We start from the raw sequence: 22195 nt of genomic DNA, 5'->3' as shown, positions 1-22195 counted from the left end.
CAGAGCCAAAGAGATTTTACAAAATGTCAGATACTTCTTCCCCAACACTCACAGGTATTTCACTGAAAACTCAGATCCAGCATAACAACAGATACCTTCTAGCCCTTTTTGCCTACTTGGATCCCAGGACACAGGCAGTCATATACACCCCTCCCAAAGGGACACTGCCACACTTCTCTGAGAAATCCGAGCAGCCAGAAGACAGACAAATAATCTGACATCAGAAGTTCCCCAACAAGAGGGCTTGGCAGACAAGCCTGGAGCAAAGACCATCTTCATCCTATGAGCTAGTCTCCAATCAGCTTCTCAGCCTACCAATTTTCAAAATGAGCAGAGAGTAAAGGAAGGCCAGAATAAGAGATGACTGAAGCAATCTAACAATACTGGACAGTGTTGGTTGGCTGATCAAAACTATGAATTATGTGCAAAAAAGAGCAAAATTTACTGTACATAAATTATAATTCCAACAAACTGTAAAGAAAAAAAACTTTGAGGAAACATATTTAAGGAGAAAAAAATCTTAAAACAAAAACAAGTTTATCATTAACAACTTCACAGAGACAAGGGAAGAAATCAAAAAGTTGAACCCATTAAACAAAAGAAGTCTCAGAAAACAAAAGGACCTTATTTGAAATTAAACATGAGAGTAAAATAAGCTCAATAGAAGGGTTAGAAAAGACAAAGCTAAGAAGATAATGGGACAAAACAGGCCACAAGCACCAAGTATGCAACAAGCATCCTAAAATGAAAGGCCAGAGAAAACAAGGGCAAGAAAATTAAAGGAATAATGGAAAAACACTCCCCACATCAGAGTGTGAGTTTCCAGGATGAAATGTCCCAGAAAGTGCCCAGAAGAATGGACGAAAACAAACGCACATTAGACACAGCATGATGACATTTCAGAACACTGGATATGAAGAAAAGATAACATAAACATATAAAGGTTCAAAGAGGGAAAAAACAGGTTTTAGGGGCGCCTGGATGGCTCAGTCAGTTAGGTGTCCCTCCCACTCAATCTCAGCTCAGGTCTTGACCTCAGCGTTGCTGAGTTGAAGCCCCATATTAGGGCTTTAAAAACAAATAAAATTTTAAAAATAGGTTTCATACAAAAGATCAAGAATCAGAATGGCATCAAGCTCCTCAACAGCAAAGTGAAAATTAGAAGACAACAGTGACAATAGAGAAATGCCTTCAGAATTCCACAGAAATGATTTTACATATAATTCTCTAAGTCAAAGAGCCAACTTAAAGAAAGGCTAGAATAAAGACATTTTCAGATATCCAAAGTGTCCACAAATTTGCATTCCAGGCACTTGAATAGCATATGTTTCACCAAAACTGAAGGAAACAAAACAAAAGGGGTTGGGGGTGAGGAAAAACAGACCAAAAAAACAGGACGATCCAAAAGAGAAAAGAAGGAAAGTTCTTGACCACAAAAGGAGACCCCAAGACAACAGCCAAGTGCACCTGCCACAGCATTCTAAACCCCAACAACCCAGACAGACTTGGCCAAGATGAAAAGGGTGGCGCGGAATAGCCAGAAAGAAGCGTCAAAAGGAAGTGAGATTTCCCATCTGGGTAGAGTCTGGGGTTGAATTAGTAAGGAGTACACAGACAACCAAGCAAATGAAAAAAAACAAAGGCAACATTTACTGAACTTTCAGGAAACAGAAGTAACAGGCAGGTAAGGAAGTGTAATCACAGCACACGATATAGCTGGGCCCGAGTTTGGCTGATCACAATTCAGTAGGCACTGAGTAACGCCCCCGCAAAATTTAACTGTATAGAAAGTGGGAGAGAAGGCTGTATGTGAACTGGGAGAGTAAGGAGGTAAAAACTAAGCAAACACCCATCTTCCATTCATCCATTCAGTGGAGAATTATATATACCAAGTTGAAAAGAATATTTAAGTAGCAAGAAAAGTATGTATTTCCAGATACTAGAGCAATGAATGTCTAACCAGTTAAGTTAAAACTCCCCATACACTACACTGCACCTAGCACAGAACACAATTAATAGTCACCGAGGGAATAAATGAATGCATCTAAAGCCACACTTCTGAGGGGCAATCCTCCGTAAATAAACTGCTCTGCTGCTCCTGGCTCTCTCACCTAGAGCAACACTGGTGCACAACCCAAAGCCACGCCTCGTCCTCAGGGACCTAGGAGATTCTGCAGCAAGTGCCAAGATGCAGAATGGAAAGCAGGACATACCTGGAAGGACGTGGGGATGCAGACAAGGTTCAGATTCTCTTGTTTCACTCTTTCAGCTGTGGAGACAAAAGCCGTGTTGGTGGTTTTTCCGCTCTCCTCACTTTATTTCTTGTCGCATGCACATGTGCTAAAATCCAACAGGAAAGGAAAGGCTATCCCCCGCTGACAGCTGCCTTCCATTCTGTGTCCTCAACCTCTGTGAAAACACTCATGAACGGGGGCGCATGGGTGGCTCAGTGGGTTAAACCTCTGCCTTCAGCTCAGGTCATGATCTCAGGGTCCTGGGATCAAGTCCCTCATTGGGCTCTCTGCTCAGCAGGGAGCCTGCTTCCTTTCCTCTCTCTCTTCCTGCCTCTCTGCCTGCTTGTGATCTCTGTCAAATAAATAAATAAAATCTTAAAAAAAAAAAAAAAGCTCATGAACATACATCGCAGACAGGGATACTAGAAAGCTCAAGGAATAAACACTAACTACAAAAAAGAGCAATGTCACGTCTTTGCTACTATTACGTGCCTGGCAGTGTTCAAAGACCTCTGTACATGCCAACTGTTTTAACTGTAACAATTAGAATTAAAAGGTGAGTTGCAATTATTATTCCCATTTTACAGATGAGGAAACTGAGGCACAGGCAGGTTAAAATCACCATGTAGTTGTATCGCTAACAGGAGGCAGAGTGAGCTATGATCCCACCCTGTCTAGCTCCAGTCTTAAAACTACTTCCTTATACTGCCTTTCACAGAAAAAATAGAACTTTACTTTTGCATTTAGTAAAAAAATATCATTTGTAGGCCCCAGAGGGTGGTTAAAGAAGGTTTACTTACTCATCTTGGATTTGTACCTTTCTTGAGGGAAAAAAGTCTTAAGGAAACAACTATCGTATTAAAATTTCAAGTCTTTTTAATCATTGGGTCTGCACATGGGAGGTTCAAAAGGCACTATTCTGAACCCCACAGTAATCCCTGTACCCTAAAATCCTCCACACACTCAATGCTAAGGGAGAAAAGTATGTAATACTAAAGCCTGGGTTAAGCCAATGAGAAGGATTCCAGAAATGCTCAGGCCAGCACCACAACCACTCTTGTAAAGAGATAGTGTTCCTGGACTTTGACTCCTGAGCACTGCCCCCTGGCACCTAGAAGCAATAAGCAGTCAGGCAAGCCTCTCCTCTGAGCTTTGTTTTAACAAACAAAAGTAGGGCAGTAAAACCTGTTGAACAGCCACAGGGGCTGATAATTCCTGTGCCTTTCCTAAACTCGGAGACACCCTAATCAGAACAAAGTCCGCACCTGCAGGAACCAGCCACCAACTTCAGGGGCCTCAAATCCACTCCAGGGTCATGGACAGGGCAAGCCTGCTCTGAGCTCAGCATATCTGTCTGAGATTGCCTGAGGAACCCAGGGCCCCTGGAGCCACACACAGGACCACTGATGATAACTACAATTCTGCTGAGACCTCATCTTAAACCAGCTCCTCCCCTCAAGACGAGCAGAGTAAACAAAGCCAGGCATCCCCCAGAGTTGTTTGAAGAGGCCCAAAAATACCTCTCAGAGAAGAGCAGAGTGACAGGTGACAAACCTGTGCCCCACCCCCTCCCCATCCCCCCCAACCACCACCCCACACAGAGCATCCAGGAGCCAGCCCAAGAACATACATACCTATTCGCTGCACAGCATGAACAATCGTAGAGCCACTTCCAATTCCTAGCACTTGATTATTCTGAAAAAAAAAAAAAAAAAAGAAAAAGAAAAGGGGGGGACAAAACTCATTAATATATTTTACTCCCTCTTTAGCCCGCTCTCTAGATCAATTCACCAACATGAGTGCAAGGCAGGTCCTGTGCCCATTTTATAGACACGTCAGCCTGGGCAGAACCCATCAGAGCTGTACATTATCCTCGTGCCCATAGCCATTTATCAGCAGCACCCTCCTCCCTTCATGTCCGACCCTAACGTCACCACTTCCTCCTGTTACAAAGATAAACTGAGGCACATTAATAATTTTAAGAGTTTATTTGAGCAAGTCAGGCAGCAGCTAATCTCACAGACAGAAAGGAGCTCTAAGGAGCTATATTGAAAGGAAAGACTTTTAGAGCCAGAGGAAGTGTGAACAAGAAGTCCTAGCAGGCAAAACGGCAGGCTGGTTATTGCCAGGTTCCTTTTCTTTAGGGGATGGCAGGGGTCTCTGAGGCAGATTACCTAACTACTGCCCATCAGACCATTCCTGACTGACTAATCTAACATTCCATTTCTGGGAGAGTTGAAACAGTAATTAAGTCTCCTTTTTGGTGACATGAGCTTAACACAAGTTACTCAATTTGGGTGGGGCCTGTTGTCTTGTTCATAACAAAAGAAAATCTCACTATGGGCTTTCCCTTGCCAAATGATTGGTTAACCAGTTGCTGGAACTCTAAGAAATTTGACATGAACTATTTCAGCATGCTGAACTTCCTAATGTTGCTTATTCAAAGTGAGGTTCTGTAGGGGGGCAAATGATACTGTTAAATGAGGATTTTTAAAAAAAAAGAAAGAAAAAGTAAAATCACAAAACTGCTACAACCTGTCCACAGGAAAAAACCCAAGAACCATAAATTCATATGCAGTCAAGAAATGTTCAGATCTTAAGGGCAATAATCAGTTAAATCTCATAAAACAATTAATGTGCATTTCTATGGACAGACGCTATTTGCATTGCTAAGAGTGTTCTACAAGGGGCGCCTGGGTGGCTCAGTCTTTCAGGCTGCCTTCACCTCAGGTCAGGATCTCAGGGTCCTGCTCAGCAGGGAGTCCACTTCTCCTCCTCCTTCTTCCCCTTTCCCTTCCCTCCCCTCCCCACTCTCTTACCCCCAGCTTGGGCACAGACACGTGTGCGTGCTCTCTCTGTCTCTAATAAATAAAATCTTTAAAGTGGGGATAATTGGTCTTGAGGTCACAATGGGCTGTCGTGAGATCTGACTGAAATTATCATTTATAAATCTTCTTGGTAGGTGCTGAATAAATGGTAGCTGCTGCTTTGGTTTCTACATCTTTTGCCTTAGACTGGCAGGAAGTTGCTTAGGAACTGAGTGAGCTCCACATTAGTTCCTAATGCAGCGCCCTCACCCTGTTCTGCTGTTTGTGGTCTAACTGACCTCGGCTGGGTCCTTAGTGGGCCCTTAGGGACTTTTCCCCCTTTCTTAAAATGGCAGGCTCAGTAGGGTGAGGCCTGGTTCCTGTGCTTTATACTCACAAGTACTCTATCTCTTACACCTTGTCCCTACTGCAGATAAAGACTCTCTCTCAGAATTCTAACTAAGCCTCACCCTCTTCCCATATTGTGAGGCAGGCTTGTGCAAAACAGGGACCTCCTGTCATTAAATGGTCAGTTGTTGATGTGATTTGGTATTTCAAAACCTCTGCCATCCCCTTTGAGACAGGGAAACTGAAGAGACCCCATGAAAAGAAAACTGCTTTTTTTGCCCCTCTTCCTGCATCTATGCTAACGGACCTGCACCCCCACCCTAAACACACCCTATGGAACAATTAAGTATAACCTTCTTGTAAAGGTTAAGGAGTTAATGATATCTTTACAATCTTGCAGCACAACAGATAACATCTAAGGAGTGACTAGGTGGGGTCATTCCCAAAGTGTTTTCCAAGACCACTAACTGGACTCCTTGATGCCAGTGCCCCTGGCTCTAGGGCCTAAGTGACTTACCGACAAGCCCTGAGCATTCGACGTAGTTTTGACCAGTTCCTGGATACTGAACATACATACAGGCACATATACCAGGCCACCGTCCTCAATTTAAAACCCCAGCCCACAAGCAAAGACAAGACTCTCCTTTCCTTCCTGAGTCTCCAGACACTCCGTCTGCTAAACTCTATCACTCCCGCTATTCAAAAAACTCTGCTCTCACTTCCTACCAGCTCGAGTGATTTCGATCCTGTGTGAAGCCAAGGGCCCGCAGAGGCCTGGTACTATGGGACCCCCTCTGGTTCCTTGGACCTGGCCAGCCTACATCACCCTAAAGAAAAGGTAACTTTCAAGGCTACTTCAGGCTCTCCCCCTTATGCGGACTTCAGGGAGGCTGTAGATGGTGGGGCTTGATGTCTCCCCAGAGGTTTCCCTGTGATGCCACCAGCCTGAAGGTGCCTGTGGCCAGTCCCCTGCATTCTAGATATTAAGCTTAGATAAAAAGTCACTGAAGCTAGAAAACTCTGCTTTCACTCTTAGGCTATACCCAGGCTCTGTATTTATCGTGGGGTTTTTCCTTTCTGACTGTCCCTGGGGTTGGCGAGGAATCTTTTAGTACTCACCTACAGATCATTTTTGTAACGCCAACTTAAACTACACATTGTAGGTAAACCAAATCTTTTGCCTGATATGAAGCAGGAAGTGCTTAAAAAACAAAACAAAAAGCCCCAGATGGAGTTACTTATGTTCAGTCTCAGGTCACCAAACCAAGACTTGACTTAATTACAGTTTTGGCTCCCCCAAAAAATGGAATCTTAAGCCAGTCAATCAGGAATTGTCTGATCAACACTAGCCAGGTGAAGTGCCTGAGAGACCCCTGACATCCCCTATAAGGGAAGTGACCTTGTAACAGCCAACCTGCTCTTATGCCTAGTACAACTTCTTAGTTCCTGTCCCCTCTGGCTATAAAAGTCTTTCATTTTGTATGGCTCTTTGAAGCTCCTTTCTGTGTGTTAGGCTGGATGCTGCCTGATTCATGTATCATTGCCAACAGAACTTTAAAATTTACTCAGTTGAATTTTGTTTTTTAATGTTTTGTAGGAGGAAGAAAAATCCGGGGACAACTCAGAACTATAGCCAACACCCCTCACTACACACAGGACAGAGGCACAGGAATACCTAATACCACCCCCTAGGCCCCTATCTGGTATCAACCTTCTTTTAAGATGACATCTCAAACTATAAAGATTAGAAAGAATGACCAACAAGCAGAGGGAGCTACAAAAAAGAAATCAAATGCTAATACTCCAGCAACTAACACACTTCTAGCTGGGCCTCCCCCACCTCCAGAGGGCTTTCACCCATCAGCCTGTGTGTGAAAGCTTTGGAAATCACTTTGACTAGCTCATAGTTCCCAAGTCACCAAACAGTCCTAAGGGCCCTAGAGCAGCCTGTGTTCTAGGTCAGAATACCACCTTGCAGTCAATCGATGCCCTCAAGCAGCCAATGCATCCAATAGTCATTTAGCTACGTAGGCAAACCTTAACAGCAAGATCTTCCACATAAGTGAATGGCATATCAAAACGTTCAAAATAGCTGAATATCTGAATATGTAAAAATCTTCATGTAATGAGAAAAGTACTTCATTTACTAATGGTTAGGTAGTCTCAACCTCACTCTCACACCTGACCTGAAGCCCACAGCTCTAGCTATATGATAAGCTAACTGCCAGAATCCTCATTACCACACCCCCATGTCACTCTCATGCTTCCAGCAGGTAAGAGGCACACAGATGAACTTTGGTGAGTCAGACAAGCTCTATGCAAGACTCTTCCCTTGACTTCTGGGGGAGGCCAGGAAATTGCAGGGACCTGCCAGGCCCACAGCTCTTCAACCACATAGTCCTCCTACCTTGGGATCAAATGACTGGCCCAGGAATCAGGTGTCCTAGCCAAAGCAAATCAGAGCTAGCCAAAGGCTGCCTGTGAGGTGTCCCAATAGCAGACCCTGCCAAGCAAGCTCTGCTGGGGAAGCAGGCCCCTTCTGGTGGGCAACCCTAAATCACATGTCACACATGGAACGTCAGAACTTCCCTCACTCTGTTGAGTAGGTTAACTTGGAAATACTTCTGCTGACCAACTGGAGTCACTACACACCAACTTCTTCAAGCTAAGCCAATCAAAAAACAAAAGTAGGCTCCAAAGAGAAAAAAGGGAGCTACAGACCTTCAGGAGAACACAGCCCTGCATGGTAGCCCATCCTGGGTGGCTCTACTCCCAGAAACAGATCTGAGTTCAGAGTGGCTCCCCAAGGGACTCCACTGCAAACTCACCAAGTTTTCCATCCATCCAGATGTGGAAGTGATCATTACAATGGAACAGTAACAGGCTAGGCAACTGGAAACCCTACAGTACAGGGAGCCTAAGCAAAGGGCTACCAATAACTTTACAACCTCCATATTTGTGTCCACACAAAATACAACTCAAACATTTACCAGGCAGGCTCCACTGTGACTGAGTGAAGATAAAGTTAACTATCCACTAGGACTTTACTCTTTAGGGGGATAGGAGAGATAAACATAAAAATGATAAGAACAAAAGACACCATAAAGTACCTAAGAAGTGTGAAGTGCTACAAAATCAAGAAATCTCCCCCAACTTAGGAGGCTAAGGAAAAACTGAAAGGAGAAAAGAGTCTTTGAACTAAACCCTAAAAGACACATATGATTTTAACTGGCAGGGTCAGAGGACAAGAAAGAACATTTAAAGTAGAGTATAGTGATCTTAAAATGCAAACTATATATGCCAGTATATATCTTCCAATGTTCTGGTACATGAAGGACAGAAAAATGTGGGCTTCAGGAGGAGAACCACAGCCTCTCATCTATGTATCCTCTCCATCTGGCCCAGTACCTGGCTTTCAACAGATACTTCAGATATTCTATGTGGACATTAGCATGAGGGCACCTGAGGGCCACTGTGGCAAGAACAGATGAGAGTTTCAAAAGATAAGGGCAACTGTAGCCCTCTGCCCACACAGAGAGCCTCAATAGGAAAGGTGACAGGTCAAAGGGAAGGTCAGGTCTAACAACATTCCAAAGGTGGAACCAAGAAAACCTTGCTCATGACCATCTCAATAAACTTACACAAGTGAGTAAACAATTTCAAGACACAAAGTGCTAGATGAAAACATGGTTTAGATGGGGAAAGGACACCGCCCTGGAGAGGGAAGCTAGCTAGCAAAGCCTTAACAATTAGGTACATGACTTTGTTCAATAAATGTATAGATTTGAAATAATTATCCCATTTGCAGAGTTATCCAGGACCTGATTTTTCCCTCTCCCTGCGGCCACATTTCTCACCACCACACTAACTCCCTAACACATATTAGGCCCTCAAATATTGGTAAACAAATGAAATGAATAAACCAATGTTTAAGAGTAGCGAACACAAAATTCAGGTAATGTTAACATCTTAGGAAGAAGTCCAGTAAGGAAAGCAAGTGCAACTGCGAGTGGGGAGAGGTGCCCCCAAAAGGCCGATGAAGATCTCCCCATGACTGCCTGGTAATTTCATAGAATGATGTAGCTGGAATCTAGCCTGAGGTGGGGGCTTTTTTTTTTTTTTTTAATTTGACAGACAGGGAGCAAAAGCAAGGGGAGTGGCAGGCAGAGGGAGAAGCGGACTCCATGCATAGCAGGGAGCCTGATGCAGGGCGCCATCCCATGTGATCTGAGCCTAAGGCAGATGCTTAACCGACTGAGCCACCCAGGTGCCCCAGGGTTGAAGACTTTTCTGTAAGCAAATACTTACGACAAAGGTCAGAAAGACTTATGCCACCAAATATGAATAGGTTAATAGGAATACTAAGATATGGGGCTTCTCTAATTGTACAGATTTTATTCACTCAGCTACTTTATATAGGCATTTTAAAATTTCAGCTTACTGTCCCAATTTTGTAGCTCAGGCACTGAATCCTAAAAGTAGAATCAGCACTGTCTCTGCGAATTCCCATAGAAAACCACTGCTAACCAGACCTAAACCCAAACTACACTGGAACAGAGCGGCTATGGAACTGGTGAAAGGGCACTGGAACAGGAGTCACTCAGTCTGGGTTCTGGAGGATCCTCGGCATTCCTGCTACAGATCATGCTGATCCACAGGTTACCACACTGGTCCCTCCCGCTTAGTCAAGCTATTTGAGGATCAAACACCATGGCAGCAAAGTACTCTATACATCCAAGCATTAACAAATGTAAAGAACTATTCAAGAGAGAAGAAAGGGAATCTGAAACCACTTTCGAAGAAACAGACAAAAGGCCAACAAAGTCAAGGAAACGCCACCAAAGTTCAGAAATACTCCACTGGACTCGGAGGAAGCACCGTAATTAACTCTATAATTAACTTGACTGATGTTAATTAATTCGACTGACGACATCAAATCCACTCAGGTTAAGAGACTCCACTGAACAGCACCACACCCGCCTCTTAACTGGGGCCACGACCTCACCCGTAACAGCTAAACCTTATCTCTGCGCCCCAACCTTAAAGAAGAGCTTCCTTCAGAATCCAAGTATCCACCCAGCCCTGTCAAAGGCAAGAGTTACTAAAAACCCTCCCTGGACTGTCTCTCTTTCACTAGCGAGGATACTCGGGACCAGACGCGCGCCCAGCGGAGAACCTCCTTGGAGTGACATTTCACAGCGATTTTCAGACCAGCTCTCCACCCGCGCGTCCCAGCATAGTAAAGAGAAGTGAAGATCTCTTGGCAGCCCCAGAACTCACCATTTTCCACTTGTTAATAAGACGCACGCCAAGTCCCTTGCAGCGCCACTCAAAACACCTCAGACACCATCACCACCGCACACTACTTTTACTCTACTGTTACTCGGCCGAACAAGGAGCGTTTAGAAAGCTCAACTTTTAGGAAACTCGCCCCCAATGGATCCCACATCTAAAAGACCTTTAAGAAGCAAGGAAAGGGGGAGATCTAAACCCGGATACAGTGTACACGCTCTTCCCGCTCACGCGGCCCCCGCCCCGGCTCCGGCAGTACCCGGAACACGCAACAGGAGCCCATCACGCGGACGACCGGAGCCCCACGCCCGGAGCTGCTCACCCTCACGTGGTTCTCCACGGCCGCGCGGCCCGCTAGTTTCTTGGCCTCCTCGGCCTTGGACATCGTGGAGGGGGCCGGGCAGGCGCTGCTGGCCTCCCCGCCGTAGGTACCTGTGCTGCCGACGCCGGCGCGGGTCCCGGACTGCGTGCGGCCCGGAGGCTGCACGTGGGAACCCAGGACTCCCCAGCTGTTCCCGCCTCCGCCAGAGGCCGCGCCCCCGGCCCGCCCGGGCAGCGGGGCCAGGACCCGCCCGTAGAGGGTGCTGAAGGGCCCGGGGCGCTGCATCCCGACGCCAAGCTCCAGCCTCCGCCACGGTCCCGCCCCCGGCTTGTCCGGAAGTCTGGTGGCTGACGCAAACTGCCCTCGCCGGCGGCTGCGGAGGTCTTTGCTGGGAAGTGTAGTTCTACGGCTTTCGCAGCCTGAACCCATGGACGAGCCGGGACTACCAGTCCCACAATCCTGAGCGACTGTCTCGCAAATAGCCCGCGACGGCCTTGGGCGCGCCTTCCCGGGAGGACTGAGCCAAGAACCGAACCTGATAGTGACGCCCAGCAGGGGTGTTTACGGTGCCCTTGGCTGGGTTCCGTGGTTACTTCTGTCTGCCCTCGCAAGCGGGAAGGGGATGGTAGAGCTGAACCTGTCGTTTTTCCCAGAAGTAAGAACATGGCCGTGGACGAGTCCTTAGGCCAGTCGCTCTTCTGGAGACGTCGCCCCCTTTTGAGAATGACTTCTGTAGACACTGCCCAGCGAAATGCACATGCAGTTTGGCGGGCTTGTTATTGGACAGAAGACGGGTTCTGAACTTAAGTTCAGCTGCTCCCCGCTGGAAAAGCAACATTCAGAAGACGAGTCATGGTGGGAAAAGAAAGCTTACTTTATTGAGGATGCTGGCAACCTGGGAAGATGGTAGACTAATGTCTCAAAGACCATCTTCCGCGATCAGGCGAAGCCAGAGTTTTAAAGGGGAAGGCATTGAAAAAGCAAAGGGGGCTGCTGCGTGCAGAGAAGCCGGTGCCCAGGCAGCTAGTCGTATGTGGATACCACCATAAACAGACTCGCTGGCGTCAGTGGCAGCTGTTTTAGAATGCAGTCAGGCCTTGTCTTCCGGGCCTTCATTCCTCAAGGCCAGTGGTCTGCAAAGGAAAGCAGGCTGGTTCTGCTATAGATCTAACGACTTAGATTAGCAAGCAAATAGTGCATAAGCATGAAGCAAATTAAACCTAGACAGCTGGAGTGCTGTTATACGCTGAAATCTTATCATTAGAGCTGAAGGCCCAGGACTGAAGTTTTAAACTCCCAGACTTAGACGTTCTTCTGCACCAGACAGTTTTGGATGGCTTACCATCCCTCGATGGAGCCTGGCCCCACCTAAAAAGTAAGTCTGTGGAGACCTGGCAATCCTTGCTGACTAATGAAGGAATTCAGAATAGGTGTCTCCAAAATGTGCCACTTTGTCAGGTGGACGTTTTGACCCGAAAGCAATCCAGACCCTGAAGACTCAAAAGAAACTGCTCCCCGCTTAACTGCCTATAAGTATCTAAATTGGGTGTCTTTCCTAGAATAAGAGTTACTCAATGATAAATTTTATCTGACACACCTGTATAGCAGAGCAAACATCTAAGTACCCATCATCTGATCCCTTATTGCCTATAAATTGCCTATCCCATTCCTGAGCTCAGAATGGCATATATATATATACATATATATATGCCAAGAATTTGTCTCTCTGAAGCCTTGAGCAGAGCAAGTCTGGTCTACCAAGTACCCAGCCCCAAAGAAGGGATGGACTTGTGTCTCACTTTAAGGAAGAAAGGAAGAAAACAATCTGTTCTGCCACTTTAATATATAAATGAGTTCTACAGAAAGGGCAGAGGGGCCCTTTGTAAGGCTGGACTGCACCTTTTAGCCAGGGACCCTCACAGCTGGCTTCCTCACCTCATCTAGGTCCCTGCCTGCTCAGTCATCTTCCCTGCTCACTTAATAAAGTACCCCTGCCCAATCCTCAGCCCCCCAGTCCCCACCTCAGTCCCATCATATCATCCTATTCTGCTCAAACATCATCCTGTTAAGTAATCTGGTTTTTTGTTTGTTTATTGCCTGTATTTCCCCCTTCTAGAATAGAAGCAGAAAACGTAACTTTTTTCACTAATGGATGCCCAAATTTACCAAATGAATGAATACGGGGAACCAGCCCTTGGCTCCTCCTTTCCCTCATCCTCCAACTGCCCACAGTCAACTCTATGCCACCTCAGGCATTGTACAGAAAAATTCCCCTCATTATTAGCTTATAAGCAGTTTGGAGAGTTTAAGAAATAATTTTGCTAAGAAACAGTGATAAAACAACAGACCAAACGAATTCCATTAAGTGTTTTTCCTGTAACTCTGAGGCTGTTGGCTAAGTCTGAAGCACGTCGCAGGCATCAAATCTTGACTTTACACTGTTTCCTTGCTGAGTTCCTAGATTCAAGGTTCAACCAGCGCTTAGAGAGGAAAGACTTCTGGCAGAGGCTGCTGGGTGTGGTGTCACCACATGGGCAGCGTGGAAGCAGGAGAGGAAAAGACCTGAGGTCAGCTACATTTGCTCCCCGCCACCACTAGGGAAGCAGGATATATCTTGGCTACCATTTAAGTGACCTGACATAAAGTTCTACTAATGGAAAAAGAAGCTGCAGGAAATAAACATTGCTTTTATTATTACAGAGAGGATAAAAGCAAAACAAGTTGCTAACTTTCTCAGCATGTTTTTCTTAAATTGGTTAAAGTTAAGTCCAGGCTCTCCCAGTTTTTTTTTTTTTCTTTTTTTTTTTGGTTTTAAGATGTTTTGATTTTAATACTTTAATTTCATTTGACACATTCATAGCAAAATTGAGATCACAGGTTTCAGGTAGAGAGCCCCCAGGCTTAGATTCTCAAGAAACCAGAGTGATACATTTGCAGTTGGTCCTACCCTGCCAAGCCACAGAGAACCGCCCATGTTGTTGGACACTCGGGATCCAACAAATGCACCCGGATATCCATAGACCTGAGCCGAAGTATCACACAGCGTAGTTTCACTGCCCTGAAAATCCTGTGCTCTGCTTGTTCATCTCTCACTCCTCCTTAATCCCTGAAAACACTGATTTTTTACTGTCTCCATAGTTTTGCCTTTTTCAGAATATCAGATGGTTGCAATTTTATACATGTAGCCTTTTCAGATTGGCTTCTTTCATTTACCAGTATGCATTTAAATTTCCTCCATGTCTTTTCATGGTTTGACAGCTCATTTCTTTTGAACACTGAATAATATTCCAGTATCTAGATGTACCACAGTTTATTTATCCATTCACCTACTGAAGGACATCTTATTTGCTTCCAGGTTTTGACAATTATGAATAAAACTGCCATAAGCACTGTGCAGGGTTCTTCTGTGGACACATTTTCAGCTCCTTTTTGTATACCAAGGAGTATAATTGCTGGATCATATGATAAGAGGAGGTTTAATTTTGTAAGAAACTGCCAAACTGTCTTCCAAAGTAGCTGTACCATTTTGCATTCCTGTCAACAATGAGTGATAATTTCTTGTTGCTCCACATCCTCACCAGCATTTGGTGTTATTAGTGTTCTGGATTTCGACCATTCTCATCAGTATGTAGTGGTAAGTAAAGGTTGTTTTTTTGATTTTGTTTTCTAAAAGATTTTATTTATTTATTTGATAGACAGAGACCACAAGTAGGCAGAGAGGCAGGCAGAGAGAGAGAAGGAGGAAGCAGGATCCCTGCTGAGCAGAGAGCCCGATGCTGGGCTCGATCCCAGGACCTTGGGATCATGACCTGAGCTGAATGCAGAGGCTTTTACCCACTGAGCCCCCCATGTGCCCCTCTCATGCTTGTTTTAATTTGCATTTCCCTATTGACATATGACGTGGAATATCTTTTCATATGCTTATTTGCCATGTGTAGCTTTTCTTTGGTGAGGTGTCTCTTACAGTATTTGGCCCATTTTTTTAATTGGATTGTTTGTGTTCTTATTGTTGAGTTTTAAGAGTTTTTTGTATGTTTAATCAATGATCCTGTATGTGACATGTCTTTTGCAAATATGTTTTCCCAGTCTGTGGCTTGTCTCCTAATTCTCTTGACAGTGTCTTTCATAGAGCAGAACATTTTAATTTTAATGAAATCCAGCTTATCAATTCTTTCTTTCATGGATCTTGCTCTTGGTATTGCATTTAAAGAATCACTACCAGGGGGCCTGGGTGGCTCAGTGGGTTAAGCCTCTGCGTTCGGCTCAGGCCATGATCCCAGGGTCCTGGGATCGAGCCCTGCATCGGGCTCTCTGCTCAGCGGGGAGCCTGCTTCTCCCTCTCTCTCTGCCTGCCTCTCTGCCTACTTGTGATCTGTCTGTCAAGTAAATAAATAAAATCTTTAAAAAAAAAAAAAGAATCACTACCAAAGCCACAGCCCTCCAGATTTTCTCCTATATTATCTCCTAGTTTTATAGTTTTGCATTTTACATTTAGGTCTATGGTCCATTTTGATTTAATTTTTGTGAAGGGTATAAGTTCTTTGTCTAGGTTAATTTTTGCATGTTCCAGAACCATTTGTAACAACTTCCCTTAGAACTCAGTTCCCAAGAAATCTTTGTGTACTTCTCCTGGTTAACAGGAGAACTTCCTGCTACTAGACAGTAAGAGCTATGATCAGATTACTCAGAAGCTCAGACCTTTCACTTTTCAGTAGTGGAACACAGCTAGTAAATTTAAATAAGGGTTTCCTACTTTATGTATGTTTCCTATTGTCAGTAGTATGTTTGAGGTTACCTTGTACTGTTCCCTTATATATTCACCTGGGATCAAAAATATAGGAAGTGCTGCACCTTACGTATCTTATGAATGCCTATAATTTTTACCACAAGAAGCTTTTGAAATAAATATACTTATCCCCAAAGCCACACTATCCAGTAAGGAGAGAAGTCACCGCCTGTTCTTGGAAATTATGCTCAACTACCTAGATTGGATCATGAATTATGCACCAAACAAAACAGCCACCAGCAATGTAAAGGGTCCCAAATTTGGTAGCACCCTAAGAAATTTAACACAAACATCTTCCCGTTATTAGTTTTCCCCTCTCCTTAAAGAAATCTCCCCTTCTTTGTTCCCACAGAGAACATGTCTTCTCTCTCCCTTTTTCTTCTCACTCTACTCAGCCTAAGCAGAAGGTGTCCCTTCGGTTTTGGACAAGCCATTTATGGAGCATTACCAAATGCTGGGGGCTGCTCTAGGCACCAGGAATACAGCAATGGGCCACACAGACAAGCACCTGTTGTTCTGAAGCTCCCATGGGAATCCAGGTTCCTGCCTCCATTGCTGAGACCAGAGCATCTTCCAATGGAAGTGCTTTCATTCCCTTAATTCCTCAAAGGCCTATGATGCCATTAAGAGAATTCTTTAAAAAAAAAAACAAAAAAACAAAAAAAAGGTAAAGTAGGGGTGCCTGGGTGGCTCAGTGGCTTAAGCCTCTGCCTTTGGCTCAGGTCATGATCTCAGGGTCCTGGGATCAAGCCCCGCATCGGGCTCTCTGCTCCACAGGGAGCCTGCTTCCCTCTCTCTCTCTTCCTGCCTCTCTACCTACTTGTGATCTCTCTCTGTGAAATAAATAAATAACACCTTTAAAAAAAGGTAATGTATGACTCTTATACAGGTTAAAAATGAATGCATTGTTCTACTGTCATGAAGGAGGAAACTGGTGAGGTGTTACAACCAGTTTAAAAGAAAAGTAAACCGTCCAAATTACAAATTTACATGGATTTGGGATGTTGAACTGAATATGCCAATGAGGACAAAATATACTTGTTCCACAGTGGGACAGGGACATCAGTTGAACTCCTGCTGGGCAGAGCAGACTTTGCATGTCTATAGAGAAGAATGACTGTAGACAAGAATGACTTTGAATTGCTGTTGGTTTACCTATAGTTTACAGACCTGGATCAGATAACCTGGAGGATTGTCCTCTATAGTCTAGACAATGCAGTTTTCCACCGAAGCACAGAATTTTCCCTGCAATGCCAACTTCAAAGCTCCCACAGATGCTATCTCTCTCAAGCTCCAGGGAATTGGCACAGGATTTCTCAGACTCAGCACTAGGACATTTTGAAGCACACAATTCTTTGTTGTAAGGAACAGTAGCATCCTCAGCCTTTGTTCACGAGATGCCAGTAGCATTCCCACACCCTGAAGTTGTGACCAACAGTGTCTCCAGACTCTCCTACCCTCTAAGCAAAAGCCCTCAGCTTTACTTTAATTAGACTGATTTAGGGAATATGCCCACTCAGAACCAACAGGGGCAGATGTGGGAAGTGGGGAGGGTTTGTTTAGCTTGAGTCCCAAATTCTTTAGAAGAGCTAGAGTCACCTTGGCCCAGGGACTAGGGGAAGGAGGGGTGGAAAAAAATTAGGGTACTGGGGGCGCCTGGGTGGCTCAGTGGGTTAAGCCGCTGCCTTCGGCTCAGGTCATGATCTCGGGGTCCTGGGATCGAGCCCCGCATCGGGCTCTCTGCTCCACAGGGAACCTGCTTCCCTCTCTCTCTCTCTCTGCCTGCCTCTCTGCCTACTTGTGATCTCTGTCTGTCAAATAAATAAATAATATCTTTAAAAAAAAAAATTAGGGTACTGTTCCTGGTAGGAGAAAAAAAAATGGACACTAGGAAGTTAAAAAGGGACATGGCCACTTGTGCATGGGAGTACCAAGACTATCAATCTTTTGCTTTGTATCTATTGTGTTCACCCTTATTGTGTTTGTGATTCAAATTAGACTGTTCCAAATTCTTTCTGGAAACACACAGAGTTATAAATACATTAATCAATACAGTATTAAGATGAGTTGTCATCTACCCTATGCAACCACTCTCTGCTAATGTCAGGGACACAGTCTATGAATGAGCAATGTGGTAAAGGAAAAAAAGAGCTGGAATTAAAATATTTTTGTCAGCAATTTCCACTCTAGATATTTTACACACAACAAGGGAAGGTTGATTTACAATGCTATTCTACTGAATTACTGTCATAACCAACACCAGATCATTGGAAATGTCTCTTTCCCTGCAGATGATATATTTAGGCCACCAACAAACAATAACCATTGTAATGAATGAATAAGCAAATTCCATGCCAGGATTTTCTACCTATATGTCCTACCTCCCTTGTAACCATTGACCCCAACCCTGTCTTTATGTCCAACAGTCGTGCCCCCGTTCAGGCACTTGTCAAGTCTAGAGTACCACAGCAACCTCATAACCTCTCTCCCTTTACCCGTTTTCAACTCTCTTCCACAAACATCAGAGCAATTTTTTTTAAAAAACCAAATCTGATTGCACTACCTCTGCCTAAATCTCACAACGGCCCCTCATTGTGTTCAGAATAAGTCCCAAATCTCCTCACAAGATATGCAGGGGCTTTCCGTGAGCGGACCCCTGCCTTTTCCTTCAGGGTTCGTCTCCCTCTCTAAAACCTTCAGAGATCAAGCACCAATGATAGCCAGCGGGCAAGGCTTCCCCAGCGCACCATGTTCTGCCTTCACACCTCTACAGGAGCCTGTGCTGCTGCCTACGGTGTCCCCTCCACAACCCTGCCATCCCCCACAGCCTTCACTGTCATCTGACTCACTCCTACCTCATCCTCTAAGACCCAGTTCAGGCCTCGCTCACTCACTGAACAGCCAGCCCATTTTCGCACTGATACACACTGTATGCCTATGCCTACTTTTGCCCACTAGAGGGCAAGCTCTCTGATTCAGAGCCTGGAGCCTACCTTTCTTGTGTTCATATCCTCAGGGCTTTCTTTACCCAGGCCCCAGAGACACACTCAGTATGTGGTTTTTGGATGGGTGAATGGATGAATGGGTGGATGACGAATGGACAAAATCAGCATGTTAAAATTTCAGTACAACCAAGAAACTGTGTAATTGCTTATAGTTTATCAAAATATGATTTAACATATATAATGTATACGATTAACATATAAAATCACACCCAACTATATGCTGTAATGGAAAGAAAAAAAGAAATGAGTTAGAAGAACTAATATTTTGTCCTGCCTTTGTTCTCACTGGCAAAGACTGCCTGCATATCCTGGCTTATGATTCCTTCCTACACCACTCCAACATCTTGGTCCACTGTCACGTCTCCTACTGCTCACTCTGATCTTCTGCTTCCCTTTTGTTAGAAGCCTTGTGTATACACCTGGCCTACATGGATAATCCAGGATAATCACCCCCTCTCAAGAACCTTAACTTAATCACGTCTACAAAATCCCTCTTGCCATAGAAGGTAACATCACAGGTTCCAGTTATTAGGATTTGGACTGCCTTCAGGAGCCACTATTCAGCCTACCACAAATAACACTAAGCAAACAAACAATCAGCAACAACAAAAAAGACAAAAACAAAAACAAAAAACTATCCACCTAACCCTCATACTTTGTTGTTGTGGGTTTTTTTTAATTTAATTTTTATTTATTTGAGAGAGAGAGAGAGAGAGAGAGAGTACAAGCACCAGTGGTGCAGAGGGACAGAGGGAGAGGGAGAAACAGACTCTCCACTGAGCAGGGAGCCTGATGTTGGACTCAGTCCCAGGACCCTGGGATCATGACCTGAGCCAAAGGCAGATACTTAACCAACTGAGCCACCCAGATGCCACTAACCCTCATACTTTGTACGAAAAATTAATTCACAATAGTTCATAAATTTAAATGTAAAATATACAACTAAAATTTTTCAGAAGATCACTACAAGGAAAATTCCTTCCTCCTCTCTGCTCTACTGCTGCTCTCAATACTTTTGACACCAGATGTATGGGTGTTTCCCCACTCTGACCAGTTCTCTGACTTATGTAGACACCAACTGGGTGTCCTATAATACAGCTCAGCTCCAACTCAATCTACCTGGAGTAAGCACATATTCCAAAAATGAAGGGCACAGTCCCACAAGACAGCCCTCACTTCAAGGCCAATCACAAGACCCAGTCTCTCACCTGGGCTTCTTACTCACTGGCTATATGTTAGAGGTTCCCACAACCCCCCTCTTTAGGTTCAGAAATATGCTAGAACAGCTCACAGAACTCATGGCAACAGTTTACTAAGTAGATTATCAGTTTTTATAAAAGGATACAATTTCAGAAGAGCAGAAGGAAGAGATGTATAGGGCAAGGTATGTGGGAAAAGGCTCAGAGCTTCCATGCCCTCTCTAGGGGCACCCCTCTCCCAGCACCTGCACCTGTTCACCAACCTGGAAGTTCTCCAAATCCCTTATTTTAGGGATTTTTTTATGGCACCTTCATCACGTAGGCATGATTCATTGAATCATTGGCCACTGGTAATCAAACTCAAGTCTCCAGCCCCTCTCCTCTCCCTTGAGGTGAGAGTCGGGCTGAAAGTTCCAATGCTCTAATCACATGATTGGTTCTCTTAGCAACCAGCTTCTTCCCTCCCTCCTTAGCAACTCCCCTCCCCCACATTTTTAGGGACTTTCTAAAAGTCACCTTATTAACTTGACCTCATGTATGGATGAAAGGGGATTGTAATGAATAACAAAATATTCCTCTCACCTTTACATTCTCCAGCTATCTCAGGAGCTGGGAACAAAAACTAAATACTGTAACAAAAGATGCTCTAATTGTTCTTTATTGCTTAGGAAACTTCAAGGGTTTTAGGAGTTTATCCCAATGGATAAGGTATAGTTCCTATCATATCACAATGCCACCATTACATAGGGAAACGTTTTCAGGACCCAAGACTTGGTAAAGAGTTCTTAAACATGACATCACAAATATGATCCACAAACAGTGGGCGCCTCCTAAATGGCTTCTCCATTTCCCCTCCCTCAACCCCAATAAAGGGTTGTACCCTAGCATACTTGTGGTGAGCATAGGGTAACATAGAAGTTGAATTATACTGTAACATTGTGTCAACTGAAACAAAAAAAATGTTTAAATCTTTGTCAGGTTTCTCTATTTTACTTGTTAGAAATATAGTCATAAATAGGGACTCTCCCGGCTCTTACCGTCCATGATTCTGTGCCCAAGTCATTAAGTCAACACGGAAATTCATGGTTTACCAGGGCGCACTGCTAAGAATCACCGCAAGGTGGCAGACCATCCTCTCTATTGAAGGACCCATTGGGTGACGGGAGGCGATGGTAACCAGCTATATTTAGATTATGAAGTCTTTGTTTCCTGCTGTGAAGAATTTCTGAAACAGCCCAATTTCCCCAGATTTTCGGGCCCTGGGGCTTTGAATGTGATACAATAACGTACTCAGTTAAACTTGGCCCAATGGTTTATCAAATATTTATCCAGGCTCATATGACAGATATGAGCAAAGGGCTGGGGACCAGAGCCATATTAAGTGTTCAGGCTATATGGCTAGATTGTGTGTGTATACTTACTGCAGGATGTTTTCCGATTAAATCCTTCTATAAAGTCGTACAACGTGGCCTGCTGACCAGGGCACCACGTCTAGCTATTTGGTAGACCTAAAGCTACACTTTGAATCCTTGGGACAGAGTCCACAAGAAAATCTGAGACAGCAAAGCCTAGGTAAATGCAGTAAGGCCAGAAGAAGGCCAATCTGAGGAAGGAGCATTTGGGCTGAGCCCTGAATGAAGAGAAGGAGACGCTACCTGAAGTCATTCGGAGGGACACCTGGTTGGATCTGTTGTTGAAGCTTCTGCCTTTGGCTCAAGTCATGATTCCAGAGGTCTGGGATCCTTGTAGAGCAGGGAACCTGCTTCTCCCTCTGCCTGCTGCCGCCTGCTTGTGCACTTGTTCCCTCTCTCTCTCTCTCTCTCAAATAAATAAATAAAATCATTAAAGTCCTGGAGAAAAGCATTACAGACACTGGGTGTCAAGTGTCTGGGGTCAAGACTCTGAGTGCCAAAGGCCCTGAGAAAGGGAGAAATTTAAAGTATTGGTGCAGCCAAAATCCTCTCAGTGTGGCTGGAGCAGAGTGAAAGGGGAGGGGAATAAGAAGCGAGGTTGTCACGGTAGGCAGGGGCTAGTTCGGGCATGGTCTTGTGGACCTTGGGAAGGAGTTTGTATTTTGTTCTTGGTAAAGTGAAATCATTGGAGAGTCTTGACAGGAGGAAGGACATGACGCAATTTGTGTTGTAAAAGACCATCCTGGCTACTGTGGGAAGGCTGGACAGTGAGGGTAGCTGGAGGGGAAAT

General features: G+C 44.6%; 1 protein-coding gene and 1 long non-coding RNA gene across 3 annotated transcripts in view; both read right to left on the bottom strand.

The window, feature by feature from the left end:
- The window catches only part of RPIA (ribose 5-phosphate isomerase A), a 37732-nt gene extending 26383 nt beyond the window's left edge, over positions 1-11349 (bottom strand). Inside the window, exons 1-3 of the mRNA XM_004742383.3 lie at positions 11004-11349; positions 3869-3929; positions 2214-2269 (exon numbers count right to left, since the gene is read on the bottom strand). Of these exons, the coding sequence (XP_004742440.1) occupies positions 2214-2269; positions 3869-3929; positions 11004-11288 (402 nt within the window). The 5' untranslated portion in view covers positions 11289-11349. The remainder of the gene's footprint in view (positions 1-2213; positions 2270-3868; positions 3930-11003) is intronic.
- Positions 11350-11856: 507 nt separating this feature from the next.
- LOC123391753 lies at positions 11857-21952 on the bottom strand. 2 transcript variants are annotated; one of them, XR_006606458.1, is made up of 2 exons: positions 21649-21952; positions 11857-12136 (listed from the first exon to the last, which is right to left on the bottom strand). It is a non-coding gene; the product is annotated as an uncharacterized LOC123391753 (long non-coding RNA). The 2 variants fall into 2 exon arrangements; XR_006606459.1 differs by lacking the exon at positions 21649-21952 and adding an exon at positions 20257-20391.
- Between the last annotated feature and the right edge of the window lie 243 nt (positions 21953-22195).

This window comes from Mustela putorius, unplaced genomic scaffold, assembly GCF_011764305.1.
Source record: "Mustela putorius furo isolate JIRA1106 unplaced genomic scaffold, ASM1176430v1.1 tig00000281_pilon_pilon_pilon, whole genome shotgun sequence".
NCBI lineage: Eukaryota > Metazoa > Chordata > Mammalia > Carnivora > Mustelidae > Mustela > Mustela putorius.
Note: the sequence above shows the minus strand (reverse complement) of the source record. Positions and strands in the feature narration are given on the sequence as shown.